General features: G+C 51.3%; 1 protein-coding gene across 1 annotated transcript; it reads right to left on the bottom strand.

The window, feature by feature from the left end:
* Nucleotides 1–34: 34 nt before the first annotated feature.
* KIAA1755 (KIAA1755 ortholog) lies at nucleotides 35–25,493 on the bottom strand. Its single transcript, XM_034787870.1, has 14 exons — nucleotides 25,229–25,493; nucleotides 20,844–21,041; nucleotides 18,711–20,109; nucleotides 18,394–18,588; nucleotides 17,173–17,296; nucleotides 14,942–15,035; nucleotides 11,449–11,535; nucleotides 9,966–10,082; nucleotides 9,144–9,242; nucleotides 7,857–8,005; nucleotides 6,356–6,494; nucleotides 5,878–5,997; nucleotides 4,930–5,121; nucleotides 35–4,303 (listed from the first exon to the last, which is right to left on the bottom strand). The coding sequence occupies exons 1-14, from the start codon at nucleotides 25,229–25,231 to the stop codon at nucleotides 3,248–3,250; spliced, it is 3,972 nt and encodes a 1,323-aa protein (XP_034643761.1). The 5' UTR covers nucleotides 25,232–25,493; the 3' UTR covers nucleotides 35–3,247.

Below are 25,493 nucleotides of genomic sequence, written 5' to 3' on the forward strand. Positions count from 1 at the left end.
GTGTGTGTGTGTGTGTGTGTGCGTGTGTGTGTGTGAGAGAGAGAGAGAGAGAGAAATGGATAGCTCATGATATAAATCAGAAGTTGTGAAGTATAGAAAATTGATAAAAGAAGCTAAAGATATTACAGAAAAATCTATGTCTGGGAGGGGTAAGAACAATACTAAGGAGTTTTTTAAAGTGTTATTAGGAACAAAAAAGAATCCTAGCTATGATCTAGGCCAATTAGTAGAAGGAAATGGTAAAACAGTTAATGCAGAAAAGGTAGAAATGTTCAATAAATATTCTGTTCTGTATTTTGGAAAGAAGCAGGATGATATGTTTGTATCACATGATGAATGGAGTACTTTCCAGGCTATTAATAACCAAGGAGTATGTTAAACAACATATACTAGGGATAAACATTTGTATATCAGCAGCCTGGATAACTTGCACACAAGAGTCTGAAAAGAGGTGTCAGAGAATATCTCTGTCTCTCTGATGTTCATTTTTAATAAAACCTGGAATATCGGGGAAACTCCAGAAGACTGGAAGAGGGCTAATTTTGTGCCAACATTCTAAAAGGGCAAGCAGGATGACTGGCCGGTTAGCTTGACATCAGTCCTGGGCAAAATAATAGAAAACCTGATATAGGATTTAATTAATAAAGAATTAAAGGAATATAATTAATGCCAGGCAACAAGTGTTACAGAAAATAAGTCTTGTCCAACAAACCTGATTTCATTTTGATGAGGTTACAAGTTTGGTTGCTAAGGATAACTGCCTGGATGTCATAGACTTGGACTTTTGTAAGGAATTTGACTTTGTACTGCATGACATTCGGATTAAAAATTAGTGCTACACCATATCAATAAATCACCCATTAAATGGCTTGTGAATTGGCAAACGGACCAATCTCAAGTCGTTGTCAATGGGAGATCACCATCATATGGGGGTGTTTCTCGTGGGGTTCCTCAGGGACCAGCGCTGGTCCCAACGCTATTTGACATTTTCATCAGTTACCTGGAAGTAAATATAAAATCACTGCCGATAAAATGTGCGGATGACACAAAGATTCGCTGAGTAGTAAAAAATGATGAGGCCAGGGCTGTCAGAGAGAGCAGTCAGAGTTAGTTGGTATGCTGGGTCCATTTTAATAGAATGTGTTTTAATACAGACAAATGCACAGTTATACGTCTTGGGACAGGAATGCAGAACATCCCTACAGACTGGAAAGCAGGGCCTCTGAAAAGAATCTAGTGGTCACGGTGCATCAGCAACTCACCAGGAGCTCCCTGTGCGATGCTGGGGCAGATGAGGCTAATGTGATCCTTGGAGGTCTAAAGAGGGGAGTAGTGAGTCGGAGCAGGGAAGTGATTCACCTCTGTAAATGGCACTGGTGAGACCGATACTGGATCCTGCGTCCAGGTCCGAGGTCCACATTTTGGACAAGGTGCAGGAAAGAGGCACAAGGGTGGACAAAATGGCTGACAGTGAGCCAGTGAGCGAGCTCAATCTGCTTTGCTTCTCGGAACGAGGGCTGAGAGGTGATTCTGTAAATCCTGCGCCCGGAGAAAAGCAGACTGGGAGCCCGTGGCTGGACGCTTCTGTCTGGAAGACTCTTTGGCCAAACATAAATAACATTGAGTTGTTTCAATACAGGGACAACGGAGTGAAATTTGAGGGCTCTGATCTAGGTCAGACCAGATGATCTCACAGTCCCTCCTGGACTTGAACTCCCTACGTCTATGCAGGAGCTCAGACTAGGAACCAGAATGGTCCCTCCTCGCCTTACAATCCAGGAAGGACAGTGACCTGACCCCACAGGCCTGGAAGCAGGTCCTCTCGTTCCATTGCCAGCTGGCTGTGGGGAAAAGGATGGAACCAAACACAACGCACCCTTCTGAACTGACGAGGGGACGGGAAAAAGGAGGAGGAGGCAGCGCAGTATGAGAGACGAGCCTGGGTTTGAACGTTTTGTTAAAAAGAAAAACACTCGAGACTTCACCAAAATCCTTCCCAGGCAGACACACGGGGCCGGATTTTTAAACCACTCAGACATGAGATTCCTGTGATGACACATGAAAACTGGGTAACAGTGTGTGCAAACTGCTAACAACTGTCACTTGCATGTGCAGTCTCTGTAATAGTGCATGCAAGTTATGGACATCCCTGCATGCGCTTTGTATGCACAACTGTGGGTCCTGCGTGCTTGAAAGTCTATCCAGGAGCCAATCTGAAATGTCCACCCTTGGATCAAGGAGGATAAATGCCTGTCCGCTGGGGATGGATTATGGGCACAGCCTCAGAGGAGTAGAATCCGACACTGACAGGATACTGAGCACAGCTGCTAAGAGAAGATGAATCAGGAATGGATTTTGGTGCTCCCCTAGAATTTATTCCTCTGGCTCCTCCTGCAGGAGTAGTAGCACCCGAGAAGGATTTCTGTTCTGGACGCTGTCTGACTGCAGGCTGCAATGTAGTTTCCTTTGCACTGCTCTACACGGAGAGCTCTGCATTTGGGGTCTATTATTGGTAATAAAATTAGCCTTGAGTAACAGGGACAAAATATCGCAACACAATCTGCAGCAGCCCCATAGACCAGGAGGGAAAGGAGACAGTAAAAACATGTGGGCAGGAGGGAAATTCCACTGGGCAGGCAGGGGAGTTGGGACGAGGAAGGAGGGATTTGGTGATCGCTCTGTTGTGGTAACAATTTACACTCCGAGGCCTGGCGGCTCTGGACGGGGGAAGGTTCAGCAGTGAGGAACATCCTGTAGTGAGCTGCATGGTGCTCCTGCGGGGGATCAGGGATGACCGGTGCGCCTCGGGGAATACGGGTGCTGCTAGAAGAGAAGTGACCAAACTGTCTCCATTTGCCCTAGGCTTTTCTCCTGCAGTTACTGAATGTGAATGGTACCATGAGAACGTTACTGTTAACTCGACCAGTACCCTGCACTTATCCAGCTGCATGCCTTTCATAGGAGGACCACAAAGCACTTCACGATTATTAATTAACTGAGCCTCACAGCTCCCCGGGAGGTAGGTAAGTATTGTTATTCCCATTTTGCAGATGGGTAGAAGTTAGGCACAAGGGAGTTAAGTAACCTGCCTAAGGCCAAGAAATGAGTCAATGGCAGGGTAAGAAGTAGACCCCAGTAGGTCTGATGCCAAGTCCTGTGCTATAACCACTAGACAGCATAGCCACTCCGTGGCCAAAGTTGCCAGGACTGGAAAGCCAAAGCCAACCCAGTTTCGAAAGAGCTGGTTTTACTCGGCATCTGCTTTTTCATGGCTATTTGTGTGGTGGTTTTCCAGATATATGATCCCCAGGGGCTTTCCCAGAGGCCCGGGCAGTCTAGGACTCATGAGTTCCATGGGCAAAATGAGATTAGTTGTTGAAGGGTCTCGGGCCGAGTTCTGTGACTCTGTATCTTCAGAGGAAAAGCTGCCATGTCTGGACACCTGAAAGTATTGGGCTGCTTCCGGCATCTTACCCCAGTGCTGCTGACCACACGTGCTGGGGGCTGAGCAAGGCCCATCACCCAGGGACTCACTCGCTCTGTCCCGAGGAAACTGGCCAGGGTCTGGGCTAGAGGCTTGGGAAAGAAGAGACAGAGGAGGCTTCTGGGGGGGTGCCCCATGGAGGCTTTCTAAAGCCTCCGTGCTGGGATTCTGAGCCAGGGCTTCTCTCTGTTCAAGATCAGCTCCACATGCAGCACTCAGGGGAGAATCTTCAGCTGTTATAGAGCCTTGATAAATACCTCTGCCCTCCTGCACAGCCTCGCAGGACAAGGATTCCTGCTGGGGACACCTGGGGTCCCTGGGATCTGTACCTAGGTCAGAGTCTGTGGGCAGATGCGCTTTTAACTCTAGCTCACTCCTCGCTCTGCATCCTGATTCTTTAACTTGTGTCTTGCTTCCTGCCGATGCTTGGGCAGGGTTGGAAGCGGCTTTGCAAACATGAGGAGCTTTACCTTGGACTCTGGGGCCTGACTGAGTAGCAGCTGAGCTGAAAGAATCTTCCTCCCCACGACAGTCTGGCTCAACACCTTGGGCCTCCTTGAATTTTTCCAGCATCTCCTCAAGGATCTGCCTGGTTTCTTGACACGTCTGCCATGCCTTGTTCCATACTCCTAGTCCTCTGCAGCTGTGCAGGGTGTAGGCTTGTACCTTCATCTCCTGGAACCTCTCTGCTGAAAACTCCACAGAGAGCTTCTGTAGCAATTTCTCTAGGCATTGTAGGGCCTCCCGACTCGCTGGCTGTCCCTCTCCAAGCTTCACACGAGCCATGTGCGGTTTGCAGTCAAGGCTAAGCAATATTATCTAGAAAACAGAGCAATAGTTGGTAGTTTTTCCTTGTCACTCATCTAGAACCTGCTGTCTCTCCTCCCCCACGATCCCGCTTGCTGCTGGTGCAAGAACCGTCTCTTATACCTTCCGCCCATTGCAACATCCTTCCCATGCTCTCCATCTAGTGCACTTTTCTCTCGCTCCAAACCTCATTTCCCACTTGTTTATTTATCCCTCTGTAACTTCTCTCACCCCCTGTTCTGCTGCAGCCCCTCCACACCAACTTCCTTCTGGAGTCCTACAGAAATTCCATCGTAATCACCAACCTGGAGTTTCTCCACCAGTTTGTCTCTACCAGGGTCAGGAGAGCGCATCCTCTAGGGAGAGCGGGGGGGAGGCTCCGTTTCATAGATTCATAGATTCTAGGACTGGAAGGGACCTCGAGAGGTCATCGAGTCCAGTCCCCTGCCCGCATGGCAGGACCAAATACTGTCTCCTTTCCTTGCTATGCAATCAGCGCTGGGGGACTCAAACTACTTCACTGCTCCTACATTTCACACTCTGCCCCACAGATTCTCGTCTCCTGGCTCAGAGCAATATTGTCCGGGTCCAGTTTGCTGCAGTGTACCCATATGGAGCAGCTAGCTTAGCACAGTCACCTTGTCGCAGAACCTGCAGAGGTTGAGCAGAGTTTCCAGCTCCGCCTGCTGCCGCTCCAAGTTCATGTAGAAGCTCCTCAGCTTGGCCTGCACGGTACCGCCGGCTGCCTGGAAGGCTTGTGCCTCCGGGAACACGGAGCCTTGGAACTCAGCAGCTTCCTTACATAGCCCCAGTCCGTGGTTGTAGTGAGCCTAAAGGAGGATACAAGGGAAATGATCTATTCCTAAACAGGCTCTGCTGTCTTTATCCTGGGGGCCTTGTTTGCTGAGGGCCAGGAGCTCTGCTGCAGCTGGAAGATTCCAGCATCAAAGTCAGAGGAACGTTCTCGGTTTGGGCACAAACCATTTCTGGGTGCAAGGAAGCAGAAGAGAATCATTCTATCTTGGGAGGAAATAAGAATGGAGGGTCTCATTCCACACTCCCCATGCTGAGACCTCATTTAATTCGGTGCATTGCACGGGGCTGCTTGTTTGGGTCGATTAAGCAGACGCCTCAGTCTCCATAGACCCCTATCCTGGGTTTTTCCCACACAGCACTGGACCTCCCTTGGAACAGAATGACTGCCCTCCAGAGCTGGAGACGGGGGGAGGAGGTGGGAGCGTTAGGGGTCGGAGCCCAGACGTGGTCCAGAAGTATAAGGATTGTCTCACATTTGGGATTAACGCTGTGCAACACTGGGAACCTCCTTGCAAAAATCTGACCTGACAGTTACATGTTGATGGGCCCATTATCGCTCAAAGGGTCAAAAATGGCATTTTCTGCAGATCTGTCACAATACTGGGCCATTTGTAACGAAATTGCAATGCAATGTGAGAAGCTCTAATTCTGGGGGTTTCGTATTTCATTCTGCGTAGCTGGCAAAGAGCCCTAGCAAGGACCATGTTCCAGACACAGGCAATATAGCTATCGCTAGGATACAGGTTATAGAAAAGCATCCTCAAACATACTGTAGCCTGAATAAAGAATTCCTTGAACTGCTGGTAGGATCTCTCCGAGCTGTCCGGGCTCCATTCCTCAGTGCTCAGCTCACGGAGCCGAGAATCTCCTTCATCAATCCAGCAAGTGAGCTATAAGAAGAAATAAATAGAGTTTCCATGAGATCTCAGTTATTTAACAGCTCCCACTTCCCTGGGAATTTCCCCTCCTTCCCTTGGGTCATCCAGATTTCACAGAGTTTGTGAACATATTTTTCCCAGTAACCTAGTCATTAAAATCTGGGCTTCAAGAAAATCTTGTTGTTCTCCAGGTTCCCTTGGTATCAGTAGCCCAGGCTATGGGCAGAGAAGTTTATTTGCTTCACTCAACTCTGAGCTGAAGCAAAGAAATCTTGTCCTGGATTTGATGAATGAGATTCAGCAAACGTTGCCGTGGTATCCAAGGTGCGAGCTGTCCTTTCTGGCAGCATGTCTTGGGGAGAGCGCTCACCTTGCCGAATTCTGCCTCAAACTCCCGGATCTTTCGGAGGAACTCCAGGCGCTCCAGGCAGCTGTTGGATTTCGTCACCAAAGTGTGAACTTCTTCTTCCACTTGGTTGTAGAGGTCCATGGCTGCGTCCACGCTGTTCCTTAAGAACAAAAAGGGAGACAAATACATCTGGCCCGTCTCTGTTCACCTACAGCATATCAGCCACTGGTGTGCGAGGAGACCATCCACCCCTCCTAGAATTAGAGCTGAACATGCTACAGGTCAGGCACAATTCCTAGTTAAGGAACCAACAGAGGGAGTCCTCTGAGCATCACAACCCCTTAAATGGGGAGAGGGGAACCCTAGCCTCTGGCCGTGTGCTCCCTGGAGCTGGGTTCTAGTTATGACCCTGATGCACACTGTTGGGCACTGAGAAAGGTCATGTGCAAAGATCGCTCTGCCGATTAGCAGTGGTGCCGAAGGATTGCATGTGCGGAGTGGAAGAGCCGCAGTCCCGTTCCTCCACACTGTAGCCCAGCGTGGCAGCCAGAGCTGAGGTCGCTGAGGGGTTGTAACTTGTAGGTGATGTTTTGCCACAAGCTGAGCCATGCTGCAAATGTTTCTAATCACCAGGGGACTCTGGATTTGTACCTGTCCAGAAAACCTCACTGTATCACTCTGTGTGGGACCAGTTTGTGCCCCCAGACTGGGCGGCAGTGGGACAAGGTACATGTTACTCTCCAGCTGTTTGGAGCCCTGAATAGCTGCAGGTGTAACGTCAGGTGATTGCACATGTCCAGCAGTCTCCCAGTTACATCGAGCAGGTTGGAGTTGGATGTTGGATACCAGAGGGAGGGATGGCGCTTGCTAACTCTGCTCTCTGTCACCTTGGAAATATCCTCCACCCCAGCCTGACACTGTCACAACCGGTGCGCGATGGCACCAGGGCAGAGGAGCTCTCGCAAAGGAGTGGAGTGAACTGAGGGGGAAGGAAACCAGCGGGTTTTGTGGTGTGCGGCTGGCTGGAAGCAAGGTGATATTATTGGGAAGCAGCGCCATCTAGCAGCCACACTGGAAAATTAAATGAAATAACATTGGATGACATCTGTTTAAAGTTGCATGGAATCGAGCTCTGCAGGGGACAAGAGTTTCTCGTCTTCCTAGAGCCACCGGCACATGTTCTCCTGCAAAGCCCAGGGAGAAAATCCTCACCCTGCTCAAGCGAACGGTGCCCGTCCGCCTTCCAGGCCTGGGCTGAGCGGGAACCACTCCCGGGAGCTTGGGTCTCCAGCTGGGTGGGGAGCTGGCGGAGCTAGGCCTGGGGGAGCGGGCGGTGGTGGGAACACCTTGAAGGGCTGGCGAGAAGCCTGTGCCGGTGGGTAATGGGCTGCATTGTCCCCAGAGAACGGATGAGGAGCAGGGCTCTGCAATGCCAAAGGCACAAGCATCCTGAAGCCAGTAGGGTGAGAGCTCGGTGCTCAGTGTCCCTCTTCCGGGGCAGGGATGGCTCCAGTCTCCGTACCTGATGTCCGGTGAGAAGCTGAGCCGGGATGCCTCCTTCCTCAGCCTGGCCAGCGTGGCCCCACCCTCTCTCTGCAAGCTGACCAGCTGCACGTCACTGAGCACTGCCTTCATCAGCTCCCTGTATCTCTCCGTGCACTCGGCTGCCTCCTGCCCGAGGGTCAGAGACACACACGCATGTCACTGGGGTTGCCCTGCTCTTTGCCCCGTCACCCTCTGAATCAACAGCACCAAGTCGGCGGCCAGGGGCGAAGGTAAGAATGGGCACAGAGCCTGAGGTCGGAAAAGGCCTCCGACCTGGGGAGCAACATTGCCACCAAGGGAACCTTATTTTACCCTGGGACAAAATGGAGTTAAATGCCATGTAAAACACACATTGTCCTGCAAAGAGAGCCTTGGAGGAGCTAACTGGATCACAGACTGCCTAGGTCAGTTGCGGAAGCTCCTTCACTGGAGGGTTTCGAACGGAGGCTGGAGCCATCTGTCATGGAGGGTTTAGACACAAGTCCTGCATCATGGCAGGGGGTTAGACTAGATGACCCTTGAGGTTCCTTCTAACCCTACAGTTCTGTGGCCCTTGGTCAGGGGATCCCAATGTGCTTTCTGAGCATGAGACAGTAACAAACTCTATGCAGAGATCACCTCATCCACCACTGACTGCAGCCACCTTTGGGGTGCAACGTGGCAGCTGTCTGTGTCCAATGGGACCTGCACAGGGGCTTCAGGCAGGCCGTTTGCAATGATATGGACTGGAATTTGACAGGGCACTAGAGTTCACGCTCCTCTTCTTGCAGCGCTTCCCATGGTATCTGCCGTGACCACAAGTAATCAGGGCGTTGGTGTTAAGTCTTAGCCAATAAACAGCATCTTCAGCAGAACAGTGCATCACACCTGCCAGGTCTCCAGCTCCAGCAGAGATTCACCATGACTGCTGCTTGCAGTTCCTTGCAGGTCTCCTGTCCGAGCAGGGACACAGCCTGACCTGACTTAGCTTGTGGGCTGTGGTAGCTGGCTTCAACATTGTTTTGCAATATAATAATGGCTTCTTTGCTCTTAAATACTGATTATGTAGCAAGCAAAGGCTATGGGAGAGAGTCACTGCTGCTTTTGATCAAATGCACCCAGCGAGTTCCTCTGGCTCTCCCGGTGGGCAGGAATTGCCCAGGGCTGGATTGCCATTGGGCATCAGGAGATGGCCGCACAGTGCACATGCTGATGTTTTGGGGGATAACTGTGTCAGAGCTGGTTGCAGGCTATCCTGTTTGGAACTCGGAAACATGGCTGTTACCTGCATATCCTCTGGGATGTCGCCCTTCTCCAGTTCCTGGATGCAGCTCTGCAGTAGCTTGGAGGCCTGCTTGAGATCTGCCACGAAGGGATGCAGCTTCTACAGAGAAGGAAACACAAGTGAGTTGGCCTGTCCCAGGCCAGGAGGGCTGGCGGATGGATGGCAAGACAGGCTTAGAGTAGAGAGGGGGGAAAGGGTTAGATTGTGTGGATGTATAAACAGATGGACAGTAGTTTAATGGCTGATAGGGAAAGAAGCAGGTGGAAATATGGATGAATAGCAATGCAGCCAATAAGCAGGGTGGGAAGGTTAATTGCAGAGAGACGTTGTAGATAATATATTTCTAAGCAGAACTGAGGTAGCTATTGATATTTAGCTAAAGTTCTGGGCCTTCTTGTTGATTTCTTACACTTGTGTGTAACACATGTGAAAACCGCTGCTTGCTTCAGGGCATCCCATGGGAATCCGCCCCCTCATCCATCTCTCTCTCACTCACTCACTCACTCACACACACACACACACACACACACACACACTTACTTTTTGTGATACATTGAAACAGGGATGTACTTATTGTGATGCAACCAGTTGGCATAACTTGCAACCAGATTCACTCTCTCCCCGCAGTCGGTGTTACGCTGTTATTGCAGTACCAGCAGCCTGTGCATTCTCAGACATTGTCTTCCGGCATTACCCAGGTACCAGGGATTTGCCAGTGATCGTCACTGTGAGCTTTATGCCCCCTGAGAAGCAAGTCCATTGCTGAGGGAAAAGGGCTGCAGCAAACACAAGGAGAAAGCTAAAGGCCATGATAATAGACACCTGGAAGAATTGAACCCACTCGCCGTGGCAGTAAGGGAAAGTCCCATCCAAGTCTGGCGTCAGCTGGGTGCTGTCGACATAGCGGCTCAGAGCTCGGAGGGAAGTCAGCAGCTCCACCTGCAGGAGGGAGGGACACCGCTTGTAAATACTGTGGCGAGCTCTTACAGAGGCTCGTGAGAGTGGTGGGTAAGAGGTTGGTTTGGCAACACTTCCCCAAGGGGATCCTGCAGCGTTTGGGCATGAAAATCCCTCTCTCCTTCTCCAAAGATCCCTGCCGCCTGAATCCCCAAAATGGAGCTGGAAGAGTCAGAAGGAGAAGCTGCTGGCTGAGATTCCCAGCCGTCCGCTCCTGCCTGGCTATGCTGTGAATCCGGAATCCCACATGGCTCAGCGCATGCAGCTGTGTCTCCCTCTAGCGAGCAGAACTGCCTGCTAGTCATTGGCCGCAAATGAGTCAGTTCCTCTGTTGGCTCAAGAGGTAGAGGGGCTTGTTTGGGTAGGTCCTGGTTTCAGCCCCATGCAAGACCCCGGGGTCTGTGTGCAGCTGCCGTTTCTTAAACGCAGTCTTTATTCAGGCAAACGCCTGCTGAGTACAGACCTCAGGGGGTTGCCACTGGGGGCTCGACCCAAAGCCCACTGAAGCGGCTTCCACAGGCTTTGCATGAGGCCTGGCGAGAAAAGCTGTTGTCCTTGGCATTTTAGCAGTTCTGGTTCCTTCCCGAGAGCCTGAACCCAGCCCTGGCTCAGAAGAAGTCACTGTCTCCAAGTGGAGCTCCCTGGGGCTCTGTGGTTTTCGAATGCACAGCAGAACACTGGCATTTTAGTACATCTGCCAGGACAGCCAAGCTGGGTAATCGAACTCATTAATATTTCACATTATATTAATTAAACAGAGCAGCATTAGAAGAACAATAAACTCTTTCCAGTTGTGAGTTATTATCCTAATGCCCGTGTCCAGCGGGTGGAAGTAATTGGGAAAGTACGCGGCTTCCCCCGGGTGGCTGCAGTCCATTACTGCCATCAGACAATGTGAGGACTGCAAGGATTACCTGCCTGGGAGACGGACAATAGGATAAAGGCCCCACAGACAGAGAGAAGGGCACCTCTCCCTGCTCCTCATCCGAGACAGGGTCCAGCTATTTCATAACGGGGGTGAGGGCTGTGCACATGGGCAGGCTCTACTGACGATGTCATGGGAATAGTGGAACCTGAGCTCTAGCAACATGACCAGGACAGACAGACAGACAGAATCCATCTAGTCACTGCTCCTGCTGGCACAGATGGAGCCTGGTGAGCTAGGCCAAGGTGGAGATGAGGTGGAGGAGCACCTTGGTCCAGCTCCATCCCCCTGACTGCAGAGACGAGGGAGGAAAGGAAGGAACCATCCGTCAGTACAGACTCTGTCCTCCTTGCAGGAGAAGGTGCAAATAATATAAAGACGAGGCTAGGGAGCAGCTACAGAAGAAACTGGTCCAGTCCTCACCTGCATTCCAGGTAACTTCTCCAGGTGTGCAGCCGCCTCCTTCTCTGCCAACAGCAACACACCATGGATGGTGGCAGGTGAAGATCTCTGCAGGGGAAGGCGGAGTAAATGTCACTCCTTGCAATACAAGAGATGTTAAGAGTAACAAGAAGGGTTTCTTCAGGTATGTTAGCAACAAGAAGAAAGTCAAGGAAAGTGTGGGCCCCTTAGTGAATGAGGGAGGCAACCTAGTGACAGAGGATGTGGAAAAAGCTAATGTACTCAATGCTTTTTTTGCCTCTGTCTTCACGAACAAGGTCAGCTCCCAGACTGCTGCACTGGGCAGCACAGTATGGGGAGGAGGTGACCAGCCCTCTGTGGAGAAAGAAGTGGTTCAGGACTATTTAGAAAAGCTGGACGAGCACAAATCCATGGGGCTGGATGCGCTGCATCCAAGGGTGCTAAAGGAGTTGGCGGATGTGATTGCAGGGCCATTGGCCATTATCTTTGAAAACTCATGGCGATCAGTGGAGGTCCCGGATGACTGGAAAAAGGCTAATGTAGTGCCCATCTTTAAAAAAGGGAAGGAAAAGGATCCGGGGAACTGCAGGCCAGTCAGCCTCACCTCAGTCCCTGGAAAAATCATGGAGCAGGTCCTCAAGGAATCAATTCTGAAGCACTTAGAGGAGAGGAAAGTGATCAGGAACAGTTAGTATGGATTCACCAAGGGCAAGTCATGCCTGACTAACCTAATTGCCTTCCAGATAACTGGGTCTGTAGATGAGGGGAAAGCAGTCGATGTGTTATTCCTTGACTTTAGCAAAGCTTTTGATACGGTCTCCCACAGTATTCTTGCTGGCAAGTTAAAGAAGTATGGGCTGGATGAATGGACTATAAGGTGGATAGAAAGCTGGCTAGATGGTCGGGCTCAACAGGTAGTGATCAATGGCTCCATGTCTAGTTGGCAGCCGGTATCAAGTGGAGTGCCCCAAGGGTCGGACCTGGGGCCTGTTTTGTTCAATATCTTCATTAATGATCTGGAGGATGGCATGGACTGCACCCTCAGCAAGTTTGTAGATGACACTAAGCTGGGAGGAGTGGTATATGCGCTGGGGGGTAGGGATAGGATACAGAAGGATCTAGACAAATTAGAGGATTGGGCCAAAAGAAACCTAATGAGGTTCAACAAGGACAAGTGCAGAGTCCTGCACTTAGGATGGAAGAATCCCGTGCACTGCTACAGACTAGGGACCGAGTGGCCAGGCAGCAGTTCTGCAGAAAAGGACCTAGGGGTTACAGTGGATGAGAAACTGGATATGAGTCAACAGTGTGCTCTTGTTGCCAAGAAGGCTAACGGCATTTTGTGCTGTATAAGTAGGGGCATTGCCAGCAGATCAAGGGACATGATCATTCCCCTCTATTCGACATTGGTGAGGCCTCATCTGGAGTATTGTGTCCAGTTTTGGGCCCCACACTAAAAGAAGGATGTGGAAAAATTGGAAAGAGTCCAGCAGAGGGCAACCAAAATGATTAGGGGTCTGGAGTACATGCCTTATGAGGAGAGGCTGAGGGAACTGGGATTGTTTAGTCTGCAGAAGAGAAGAGTGAGGGGGGATTTGATAGCTGCTTTCAACTACCTGAAAGGGGGGTTCCAAAGAGGATGGAGCTCCGCTGTTCTCAGTGGTGGCAGATGACAGAACAAGGAGCAATGGTCTCAAGTTGCAGTGGGGGAGGTCTAGGTTGGATATTAGGAAACACTATTTCACTAGGAGGGTGGTGAAGCACTGGAATGGGTTACCTAGGGAGGTGGTGGATTCTCCATCCTTAGAGGTTTTTAAGGCCCGGCTTGACAAAGCCCTGGCTGGGATGATTTAGTTGGGGATTGGTCCTGCTTTGAGCAGGGGTTGGACTAGATGACCTCCTGAGGTCCCTTCCAGCCCTGAGATTCTATGACATCTCTGCTTACTCTGCACGTGACATTCAGCCCTGGCATTTGGAAACACTCACCAAGCACAGGACTGTGCTGTTGTGAGCGGGAGAGTCTCATATCCAGAGCAGTTCAATGCTGGTGTTAGACGCCAGAGAAAAAGCTTCTGAGCAGAGCTGGGTGGGAAATACAACCCCATTTCCCCCAGTCCAGTCACGTGGGCCAGAACCTGCGTAGAACAGGACAGCGCATCCCCACCCGGGCTGTGTCCACCTCCCATGAGCAACCCAGCAAAAAGCAGCAGGGGAATTTCTATGAAAAACTCTGTATTCCTACTGGAAAGGCACGTACGGCCATCCAGGCTGGGGACGGAACGAATATCCTGGGACTTAGCTGACCAGTCACAAACGAGCCCAAAGCTCACTGAAGAGACCTGAAGCAAACCCTGGCAAAACGCAGAGTTGATGGGAGCAGTGACAGGGTGACAAACTCTTCGCCCCTGTGCAGGAACACAGGGCACTTCTCTGAGTTGCCCTGGGCTCAGGCACGAAACACCTGCATTAAGATGCAGGGTAATTATTGCAGAGTCATTCTGGCAGGTGGGCCCAGTTAATGCCAGCCAGGACTTGCCAGGGGCAGAGGAGGTTCTGCCGGGAGTCCTTAGGAGCAGCTGTGAGAGGTGTGTACATGGTGCTGTTGTGTTTGAATTCCAGATATGGGATAAGCTCGGACATGAGCTCAGGGTCTGGGTGCTCCATTGCGGATTGGTCCATTCACAGGGGCACTGACTAGATTCTGTGGCTGACTGTGGCTACTGGAAGCAGAGAGAAACGTAGTAACCCCAGATTGACAAGTGACTTGGGCTGGGGCTTGGACAAAGGATTTTCTCTCCTGGTTTTAGTGTGTGCAGAGACAGAGAGGTTGGGGATGGAAAGAAGCACATCTCCTGGCTACGTGAGCTAAGCCTACTGTGATTTTGGGGTAGCAATGAGCATCTTTTGTGCCCCGGGGACTATAAACAGTGCTTTGAGTCTGGTCCTCCACGTGTGTGAACTGTGTATCCGTAGGTGGCAAGCAGAGAATTGTAGTGGCAACTTTGAGACCAGACAACCGGGAAAGGGCTGGAGTGTAGCACTGAGCTCCCAGACGGCTGGGAGCCAGATGCATTGACGGTTCCCCGGGAGATCAGTAACTGGCACTGTGAAGGAGGAGACTGGGCAACTGTCCCAGGGAGAGCAGGGGCTACGCAGTGTTTCCTAGATAAATATATCCCGCTCCCACAGAGGGTAACTGAGACCTGCCTGAATGAATGATCTTGGGGATGCTTAGGGCAAAGAGTGTGGATGAGATCAAAATCTTGGCCTCAGGGCATTGCAGACAAAGCGACTGTCAACGGATCAGCTCTAGGCCAGCAGGGACCTGCTCACAGGTCCCCACCCAACGCAATACACTCCAGAGGGAATCTGAAAAGTGCTTTAGGGACAACACTGCTGAACTTTACTGATTAGCTGGACAGAGGATCTCACCCACCCAAATCGACTGTGCTTCTCCCTCTGAGATCACTACTGTACAGAGACCAGCGTGTACCTGGACTGATCTGAATGCCGTGTGCAGGGTCGGGGAGGGAGGCTGTCTCCTGGCATCCACCACAATGGTCAGCCCTCTGTCCCTTGCTTCCTTCCTAGGGAACGAAATAAACCACAGTGAGCTCCCATTGGAGGAAGAAAACGGCATTAATTGAGAGTGGCAGACCCTCAGCAGCTGATTTGGGGTTTCCCCACCCCTGCTGGAGAGGAAATGCCCCGCTTTCCTGAAGGCACCATCCTGGGGTCTGCAGTGGGGAACGAGTCTCCCAGCTCGGGCAGACAGACTCGTGCTAGAGAGCTCGCACTAGTGCACAAACACTAGCAATGCGGGCAGTGGAGGCAGCAGCTTGGGCGCTCCAGCCCACCTCACCCCCTAGGCATCAGAGCCCGCGGTTCAGCCCACGCCGAGCGTCCGTATTTCTGGTTTTAGCACGCTCGCTCGAGCCCACCCGCATGAGTCTGTCTGCCAGGCTGGGAGCTCGCTTGTCGCTTCTGGCCTCAGTGTAGACGTGCGCCCGCTGACGTCTGGTCAGGGGAAGTCTAAGGGCCTCCTTTCCCCTCAGAGCTGCTGTCCCGCTCCCTTCTCCCCCACACTTCAAGTTGGCACCTCTGTCCTCGCCCTCCCAGCCATGCAGTAAGTCAGCGCCCGCGTGAGAGCCCAGACTGAGGCCAAGAGGGAATGTGAATTCTTCCAAAGCTGTAGCACGACTTTAAACCAACCAACAGGAGGTGCTGTGGCCCCTCTCCCCACCCTTCTCCATTCCAGACCAAAGCTGAGGGAGACACCTGCTGGATTTAATGGTACTGAACCCCCAAATACATTGCTTGGATTACCCCAGGCCTTCTCCTGCATGGAGAGAGTGAACAGTTCATCACTTCACACCTACTCCTCTAGGGGCTATTTTACCATCAGCAGCGTAGGTGGCTTTGGGTGTGTTTTTCTAGCAAACAGGGAAGGGCTGGAGCAATCCAAAGACCCCAGAAGCAGAGCCGGATTTACCAGTTAAGTGAAGGTTTCAATGGACTGTAGAACTCTAATTTTCTCTTCTGTGAGGAGTAGGTGGCCTTGCGTATGGCTGGTCCTGGTTTCTAGCCTTGATTACTTCACTCTGGTGCACAATGGCTAATGACGTTGACAAAGAGGTACGTGGCGTGTACATTAGCCTCTGAATTAGTTACGTATTTCAGTGACTCCTCCTGGGATTGTCTCCCAGGCTGAAACCCTGGGACACTGAACATCAACTCTTCCCTTTCCTCCGGAAGATCTTCTGGGCATTTGGCCCTAGCCAGCCTTCTCCCCCCTGGCAAGAGCCCCACCTCTGCTCTCTCTCTGCCTGCTCCCCCCAGAAATGCCTGCATACACCCAACATCACGCACACTATTTATCTTCACATCCCACAGCTGCCATGGGATTTCAACGGACGGGTGGAAAGAACGTCTGAACTACCAACGCAATGTCCAACGTGCTCCAGTAGGGGGCAGTGGTACACATTCCAGCATGCGTGCAGGTGGAATCCATCCAGCTACACACGGAGAGTTAAAAGCCCCCAAACCACCACAGTGAGCAGTTCCAGAAATAATGCCTTTCACAGTAATTAACTGGGCCCTCTGAGAGTTGCCTGCAGCCTAGAGCCATCTGATTCCCTTTTGCCAGGCAGCGGGATGGGGGCGCAAAGCAGGCAAAGGAGCGAGTATGGATGCCCAGCTCCTAGGCAGAATCCACCCCCTAAACTCCATATTCCCCAAATTCCATTAGCCCGTGTTTAACCTCGACTATGCTACTGCCTGAAAGGAATTGGAACGGGGCATGCCAGCCTCCACACATGGCAGGAAGGGGTTAATGGGCAGCCGGAGGCTGAGATACCTGGAGCAGAAGTCTGGCTTCCAGGGTAAAAGGCAGAGCCCTGCTCAGCTGGGGGGAGCAGGCAGGGAGAGAGCAGAGGTTGGAGAAGGCTGGTCAGGGCCCAGGGCCTAGCAGATCTGCCCGAGGAAAAGGAAGAATTTAAGTTCATGTTGTTTCCGCCTTGTTTTGGAATTGGAGTGCCCTGCACTGGAAGGGACCTGACGGAGGGTCCAGACCCAAGGTGTTGGAGGCTGGGCAGTGCAGTGGGAGACAGGCTGGGAAACCGAGGCTGAGTGGCTGCTGCGCCGGGTGATGCCGCATGCAGGTGCTCTGCTAAGGTGATGCTATAACATGGGTGTTGTGGGAAGGGTGCCGCGTTCTCCCCTTACCTGGGGATGGAGCAGAGGTAAAGGAGGAGCTGGGCTACCTCTCTGGCGGAGCACCAGGTAGCTTCCCACGCTCTGCTGCTTGTGGTCACCTGGATCAGGGCCCTGCCAAGCTTATCTGTGCTCCCTGCAGCCAGGAAAAGCAAACGTTGAGCTACCAGTTCACAGTACTGCCACGCCCACGTGTGCGGGAGACTTACAAATCATGAGATTGTTCAAAAAACAAAGGTTGGGTTCTTTTATTCGCCTTCTCTTTTTGAGCCTTTAAGAGTCACATTTTCAAGCTGTTTTCTCTCCGCAACCATGAAGGCCAGAGACATGCTTTTTCTTAAAACAAAACAGAGAAAAGCAGAGTTTCAACCTATGCCATGAAGCCAGGAATTGGGGCTTCAAGGAAAACAGCAAGTATCAGGAGACTTGGCGATGTTACGGTTGTGGAGTGGGAGACCACGGACAATCCAAATGTCACCTATTGCGTGCTCCCTTGAACTGCTCTGTCCCACGGCCGCATGCTTTCCCTGAAAGCCCTTAGGGAGTGCTGCGTGCATGGCACAGCACCTCCAGTACGTCTCCTTGGGGACTTCATGGAAGAGCTGCGGCAAATACTATTGGCCTAAACTCCCTCACGACCTCACTTTCACCTTGATGCCTGCTAACGCCTCAGGTTTCCGCCTGGCCTGAGTAGCTGGGGTGGAGGCGATGTGAGAGGGGCTGGAGTCTGGAGGAATTAGTACCATGTTGGGAGCTCTAATTCTGGCGCTGGGGGGCTTTCATCTGTGTCTCAGAGTTCTCATCTGTGAAATGGGGGGAGACTGTTTCCCTGCCTGCCTGGGGGGCTGTGCTGTGCCTTCAGGAGATAAGAACTGGGTGGGAAATGTCTGGGTTTCCCCTACAGCATTTTTTTGTTTCTGTCAGAAATGTTCAGGTTTTCATTGTAACCACTCCTCCTGCCCCCCCCCCCCCAATATTCAGTTAAAAATTAGTTCTCAGCCACTTAAAACAGAAACATTTCAGCTGACCAGGCAAATATTTTCGTTTTATTGAAACGCCCAGCTGAAATGTTTGCCATTTTGGTGCTTTCCATTTTTCAACAAAGCCCCTAAAGAACGTAGGACATTCCCTGCAGAAATGTTCATTTTGACCACAAAAAGCTTTCATTAAAAACCATTGTGAATGAAGACATGCGAGTAGGTCTAATCTTGATCCTGTCACTGGGTTCAGTACCTGGCAAACAAGCTATGCCCGAGAGCAAGAGCTCAGCGCCGAGATCCTGCCATTGGGGCAGCCGTTGAGGGCTGGACTCTGCAGACAGCGGTTCTTGGGCAGGAGAGCTCCCGGTGGTGGCACAAAGCCCGTTCTTACAGTTGGTGCCTTGGAGAGAGCTGATGTCGAAGAGAGACGCGTCCGTCTGATCGGTACCTGGCCAGGAAAACAGATCAAAGATGTGGCAGAGTTTTTAGCTGAAAGGAGGCAAAGCTTGCACAACTTACTACCATGATTGCTTTATACCCAGTTTTGTACAACCCTCTACTGGCTATTACCTTTCCCAGCCGGCTTAGCTCTGCTCATCTTGGGAGAGTAAATAGCCGACATCCTTTTCCAAGGCCCTTCATGTTGGCTGGTACCAGACAAACTGTCCCCTGGGGACGCTGGTTGTTGTCGGCCCTTGAAGAAGGAGAATTTATGGTTGGCAGGGGGAGACTGTGACCGAGGGAGATTTCTCCTTGCACCAGCAGGAGACTTGAGAAGCTTTAAGTATCCCTGTTTTGTCACCTCCTCGGCTTTCGTCTCCTGAGTCACTGCCTTCCGAGGGCAGCCAGAGAGGAGTCTGGGAGCGGCTGCCTGGCCTGGCCTCTGTCTGGGGTGAGCTGGACTCTCTGGAGCTGTGCTTGCTGAAGGGAACTCTGGTTTGGGCACATCAGACTCCTCCAATATGGCGGCCATGAGCCCAGAGCCAAAGCTCACGGGGTTCTGAAGGGCGGCCACGTAGGACTCACGGTATCGACACCTCGGCCCATGGAATTTGGGGTCTCTGTTCAGTTTTCTCCTCAGACACGGCGTGCAGGGACCCTCCTCTGAGCTCTGCCCTTTCCCACAGGTCCATTTTTCAGCTGCTGACCCTTTGTTCACCCTTGGAAGCCGTGATTGACGCTCTGATGGCACCTTTATTTCTCTAGAAGGTCCAGGTTGCTCAGCAGATGGTCCTGACTTGGCCAGAAGATCCAGCTTCATTTCTTCAGAAAACTCCAGCAGGTCGACATAGTCACCGTCCAGGTCCTGGCTGATGATATCGCACAGGCTTGGCACAACAAACACACTGGGTTTCTTCCGTGATCCTGCTTGGTCCACCTTGATGAGTCCTGGATACTTGCCCTGGCTGGACCTCCAGGACACATCTTTGCAGTCTTGGACATTACCCATGACGTTACCAGGTGGCACCTGAGCATCAGTCATGCAAAAAGACATTGTGCAGCTCTGTGATGCTGCCTCTACCATCACTTCAGAGCTGCCAAGGTCCAGTGCATGTGCTGGAAGGGACACTCTGACCTGGGTGGGACTTGGTGCTGCTTTGGGCTTGCTGATGAATTCTGGCGTGGCTATCTTACTCCAAGGCACAGGGGCAATTCCCTTTTCTGTGGCTACCAGGCAGGTGTGCAGAGGTGCTCTGTCCAGGTCTCCGTTGATTTTCTCCAGCCACTCATTAGTAAATAGCAGTGTGTAGGAGGATTCGGGAACTGTTCTTTCTTCCACAGTGCGCAAGTCCCGAGAGAGGCACTTCACAGTGATGCAGGCAGATTGCTCTCCGTAGGGCTCTGCTTGGAGGTAGAAGTCTCCTGGGCGTAGTAAGAGGGGGTTGAGTGGGGCAAGGTGAATGACCACTTTCTCGTGAAGACACAAGGGCCAGCCTTCATGGAGAAAGATGCAGTTAAAGTAAGGTGCCTAAGAGAAGAAAAACACACAATGTTAACAACATGGGATCTGACCAGCTTCTTGTGGCCTAATGGATGGAGCGCCAAACAGGGAGGTGGCTCTACCACGGGCCTGCTGGGTGATCTTGGGCAAGCCACTCCCCTCCCCGTGCCTCAGTTTCCCTATCTGTAAAGTGGGGATAATGAGCCTGTCGTCCTTTGTAAAGTGCTTTGAGACCTACTGATGAACAGCTGTGTAAGAGCTCGGGATTATTATTATTATTATATGGCCTTTGTTCCACAGTATGCGAGCACCTTGCAACCTGTACTGGACGATTTGTCACAGCCCCTGAGTGCGGCCGGGCCGGGCCATTATTCCCGTTTGGGGTGGGGATAATGATGTACAGACCGACTCTGCAGTGCCACAAAGTGCCTCACAATGATTAATAAACCCAGCAACCTGCGGGGGGTTGGGGAAGTCTCATCATCCCATTTTACAGATGAGAAAACGAGACCCCGATGAGGAGATTTGCTGAAGGCCCCATAGAGAGAACCCAGACATCCTGTCCTCCTGTTCCTTGCTTAACTACCAGACTGCACTGCCCCTAGGTGGGATACCACAGCGTTTAGAGTCTACGTGGAAAGTTTGCTTCAGTGGGGGAAGCCTGCCTGCATCCATGCACCCACGGCAGGCCTGGGCCTGAGAGCCGGGCTCTGGGAAGGCTTGGGGGAGGTGGGTCCTGGAGTTGTTATCCATGAACTCACACAGGCCGCCTGCCGCACATGCTCAAAGAGGCGCTTGGCAGGAATCAGGAAATCAAGGAGGCAGCACAGCCCGTCGCCGTGGTAGTCGCTGTCGAGCAGGCGGAAGAGCTGGCTGAGGACGGTTGGGGCTGTGACTTCAAATGGCGGGTAGAGGGCTAGCAGGGCGTTCTGCACCGCGGCATCGAGAGACCGGGGATCCTGCAGGGGAAACGCACCATCCATTAGACAGATCAGCGCTAGCAATGGGCCAGTTTCCACCCCCTTTGGGGACCTCTCCCACCGCCCCCCGTTTAATATACCCCATCCGTCACTTGCTTTCCCAGCCTCCCCACAGAGCCTCCGACCGGCCCTCCAGCCTGGGGGGAGCGTGGAAGTGTCTTTAAAGGAAGAACGCTGATTTAAATACACCAGTGCGGCTGGCAGAGCCACGTGTAATAGACATATTTCCTTGGGAGTAACCGTGCTTTTCTGGGACGCAGGGTACATTAGTTATGACACTGCTGAGGTGAGGAAAGGTCTAAAGGTCTGAGCGAATTGGGGAGATGCCACTAGCGTCACAGAGGACTGTCTCTTGCACAGACAGGTTAAGGGGCTTTTGATTTAAAGGGTCGCCCGTATGTCTAGGTTTATACTCGTTTGATTTGTAATGGGTCTGACTTTCCAAGTGCAGGCTCCAAATTCTAAACTCCTCAAAGTTCAGGAGTGTTCACACCTGGTGATTTGGCTCAGCCCATTGTAGCGAGAAGGGTAGCTAGCGAGATTAGATGTGGTCCCAACTTCCCCCAAGTTCAGAGCTGTTCAGAGCTAAGCTCTCTCCCAGACACTGGCAGGTGTCTGAGAAATACAATCGCGTGGATGGGTGACGTGAGGCCAGGCACCTTGATCGCTCTGGTTCAGCCTCATCCCTACATTTCACTGATTCCATCATTGGAGAATCTGTTAGGAAATATCCTACCTTTTCTACAGCTCCATTCCTTGCAAAACAAGACCCTCCAGACTAAAACAAGCCACCATGTGTGTAAGGCCCACTTCATGATAGTTCCAATTCGCCCACCTGACGCTGCAGAAGCAGTTAATTAAACAAACCCTGTTTCCAAGGCTGTGCTAATCTGACTGACGTAACTGGTGCACAAAGGGAAGCAATCAGGATGAATTCATGTTCAATTTCAGCTGCTTTAGGGGTGGGGGGGAATAAAAATGGTTGTCAAATGGAAAAACCACCTAACTGGTAGGGACAGACGTTGGCTTTTCAAGCCTTTAGGAAGAGCTTTCAGGCCATTCACGGAGAGTAAATAATAATGCATCTGTAGTCGCCTGAGAGAGCTCTCCTAGCGCTAGTATTTGTGCAGGAACTGGACAGGCAGACAAATAAAGACTCGACTGGATTTGCATGTACAGAGGCCCATCGGCTCACACAAATGGAGGTTTCTGAGCATGCAAACCCACATTCCTGCAAAATCTGGGCTGTTGGAAGCTGGTGGAAGAATTAACCCCAATGTGCTTTTTAACTAGGATGTGTTGAGTTTTTATATATATATATAAAATCTCCTGCTCTGTCTCTGTTCAATCCCTAGATAACAGAGAAGGCGCTTTTATCTCCTGCTGCCAAGCTTGACCTGCTACAGATCTGAGGTTCTTGACCTGGTCGGAAGGTCAGTCTCCAAATTTAACTGGACTTGATACGGACGAATTCCAAAGCTCTGAGCACAGCCTCAAGCAGAGAGGAGCTTTCGTTAGCAGCCTCCCATTGATCCAGCCAGGAGTTGTATCAGCAACAGCTTTCTGGTACGTCAGTGAGCCCAGGCACTTGGCAGGGTCTGTAGCTGTCACACACTGGGGCTGAGGGGGTGAGATTGTCACACACCGGTCGACGTGGGGACACTCGGGAAAGTGAAGTGGAATTATCCCAAGGTGTGAATGTAGAGAGCACTAGTTAAAGCACATTCTGTGTGGACACGCTACTTCAGAAGTAAAACTGCTTTTGTCCAGCTTAGCTTAATTAGGTTTAATGGGTTTTAGCTAATGCACTTCAATTTAATTTAATTTATCACACCTTTAGCTAATTCTGAGGAGCTTTCCTGAGCGTCCCCAGGTAGACACACCCTGCCATTAGATTCTCACTTCTCAGTGAGGCAGATTTCAGCCTGGTTGCAGAGCTCTCTGTTTACCATTTTAAAGTGAAGGTTGTGTCAGATTTGACAGCCTTAGGCCTGGTCTACACATAAAAATTAGGTCAACATAGCTGTGGCGCTCAGGGGTGCGAAAAATTTACACTGTGGTTAAACCAACCTTGCCCTAGTATAGACGTGGCTTGGTCGATGGACGAATTATTCCGTCAGCCTGGCTACCGCAACGTGGGGAGGTGGATTCCCTACAGCAGTGGAAAAATCCCTTCCGTCAATGCAGGAAGTGTCTACTACGCTAAGGCCGCACAGCATGGGTGCAGGGCTGCAAAGCAAGCTTGTGACACTCTGCTTCTGCCCTGATATGCAGGGACCTCCTCTAGAGGGGACAGGGGAGGCAGGGAGCTACATCCATGTGAGCCCATCCAGTGCTGGCCTCCTCGCCGCTGCTGAGATCTGCAAACAGACACTTGCACAATACTTGGTTTTCTCCCCCAGTCAGATTTGTCGGATGGGGCCTGGTTGGGTGGCTTTGGGGCATGGGAATCCTGCTCTTTTGCAGACTGTCTTGCAAGTCAGCTTTATCTCTCCGTTCTGTCCTGCTGTCTGGGTACCATGGCACCTCAAACCCCCTGTCTGCTGGTTCTCATGCCCTTCCTTGGTCTGGTGGATGGGACAGTGAACGGAGCAGCCGGTGCTGTTACTCCCAAATCTCAAAGGGGAGCTCGGAATTTAGCCACCTCCCAGCAGCTGGTGAGGTACTGAATTCACTGGGTGTCCTGGTGCTGTAACAAAACAGAGATGAAGAAGTTCAAATCCCCCCCTCCTTCCCCCAGATGAACCAGTTCAGATCCTAATGCTGTAATTTGTAAAGCAGCAGGGCCCTCTTAAACTCGGGTAAAAGAAAATTGTCAACTGAATTTGGGGCCCCCATGTAGAGCAGAGAGGAGAGTGGGATTTTACAAATCCTAATGACATGACTTTATTCTTGGTGTAATTCCACCAAGGGTAATTACACCAGGGATGATTTGGCCCAAGATGACAAAACGACTTCATCAAATGTTACCAAAAAACCTCCCATCAGTAAATGAGTCTGATTTGGCTGTCAAGAGAGAGCAGCAGCACCGTGCAAACGCGAGGCGAAAAGGGACACTAGCTAGAGAGTGATTAGAAACCAAAGGGAACTGACCAATTTAAGTGAAGTGCAAAAAGAAAACAAAAGTCACTAAGAGCATAAAGAGACTGAGATTTTATAAGTTATTTCCATTTCAATAACCTAAAGTGTAGTTCAAACGGAGACGATGCTGTTTCCCCCAAATCCCCATCTGTTTTTATAAAGCTGTCTGTCTGAATCTCCGGGAAGGGTTAGATCTTCACAATAAATACAGTTTTGGCACAGTAAGGTTGTTCATTTAACTCTCAAGTCACCAAGTGTACTGCTCCCTCTCCCTTATGCAGAGGTTTGAGAGCACTAACCAGCAGCCAATAACAAGTCCACTCCCGCTGCTCCAGCTCTTACATCAGGGGAGTTTAGCCTGAGTAAGGACTGTAGGATCCAAACTTTAAAGACAAGTCAAAGCACTAGGAAGGCAAGAGACGAGGTCTGTACAGCCCATCACAGCCGCTCAAGGCAGCACAGTGTGCCTCTAACAGTTATGCAGCCCTTGCGAGCCCTAGCGTAGGGACCGATGGAGTAAGGAATGTCATCCCTGCACAGCAAAGGGAGAAGGAGTGAAGTTATTAACACACATTCTCTGGCTCTAATTCCCTGCAGCCATAGCAAGGGAGTGCAGGGAGGTTTTAACCACAATGGTTTGCAGCCCCACACGCTTCCAACCAAACAGCTGCTAGTGATCTTTGTACCCTTCTTTCTACTTTGTGCCAAACGTCTGCTCAGTCTGCTGGAGACATGGTCTCTGCATGAGAAGGGAATCCTCCCAGACACAGATGGGTTTAGAAGCGAGCTCTGTCCTCAATCTATCTCCCCGTTCCCACTCGGCAAGGAGCGGCGTGACACCTGAGCGTTAGCGTGTCAGGGCTGACAGCTGCGCCCGGGTGGCACAAGCACACACAGACAGACAGGGCCTGGGAAAGGGCAGCACCTGCCAGGCACGGAGAGCGATAAAGCAGCAGGCAACTGCTAGGACTTTGCTGCAGGGCCAGGTGTGCGGTCTGTGTTGGCAGCAGGGGACAGAGGAGACAAGCAGACAGGGGAAGCGAGTGGGAAAGTCATGACAAAGATACAAAAGCAGAAGGCATTACCATGTTTTACTGGGAAGTGGCAGGGAGGCTGGCGGGAGCAAGGAGGTAACTGTCCCTTCTCCCAGGATGCTAGAAGTTTTCCTAGTGCATCTAGTTGCCCTGCCACTCTCTCCAGTCCATGCAAGCGGCTCTTTTTTCTTCTGGCGGATCCTCAATGAAATCCAGGTGCCCTAGAAAAGTTGCAGTGAAGCCAGACAAGAGGCAGAGGTGGCTCTGCCTGCGTCAGCCCAGCCGTACCTCCATCCCATTCCCGACCAGAGTAAGC

This window comes from Trachemys scripta, chromosome 12 (assembly GCF_013100865.1).
Source record: "Trachemys scripta elegans isolate TJP31775 chromosome 12, CAS_Tse_1.0, whole genome shotgun sequence".
Taxonomy (NCBI): domain Eukaryota; kingdom Metazoa; phylum Chordata; order Testudines; family Emydidae; genus Trachemys; species Trachemys scripta.

Coding starts and splice junctions, on each gene's coding strand:
- KIAA1755 (XM_034787870.1), bottom strand. Junction 8,006..9,143: donor ACATCCCAGAGGATATGCAG/GTAACAGCCATG, acceptor ACCCTCGGGCAG/GAGGCAGCCGAGTGCACGGA. Junction 5,998..6,355: donor TTGAGGCAGAATTCGGCAAG/GTGAGCGCTCTC, acceptor TTCTTCTTATAG/CTCACTTGCTGGATTGATGA.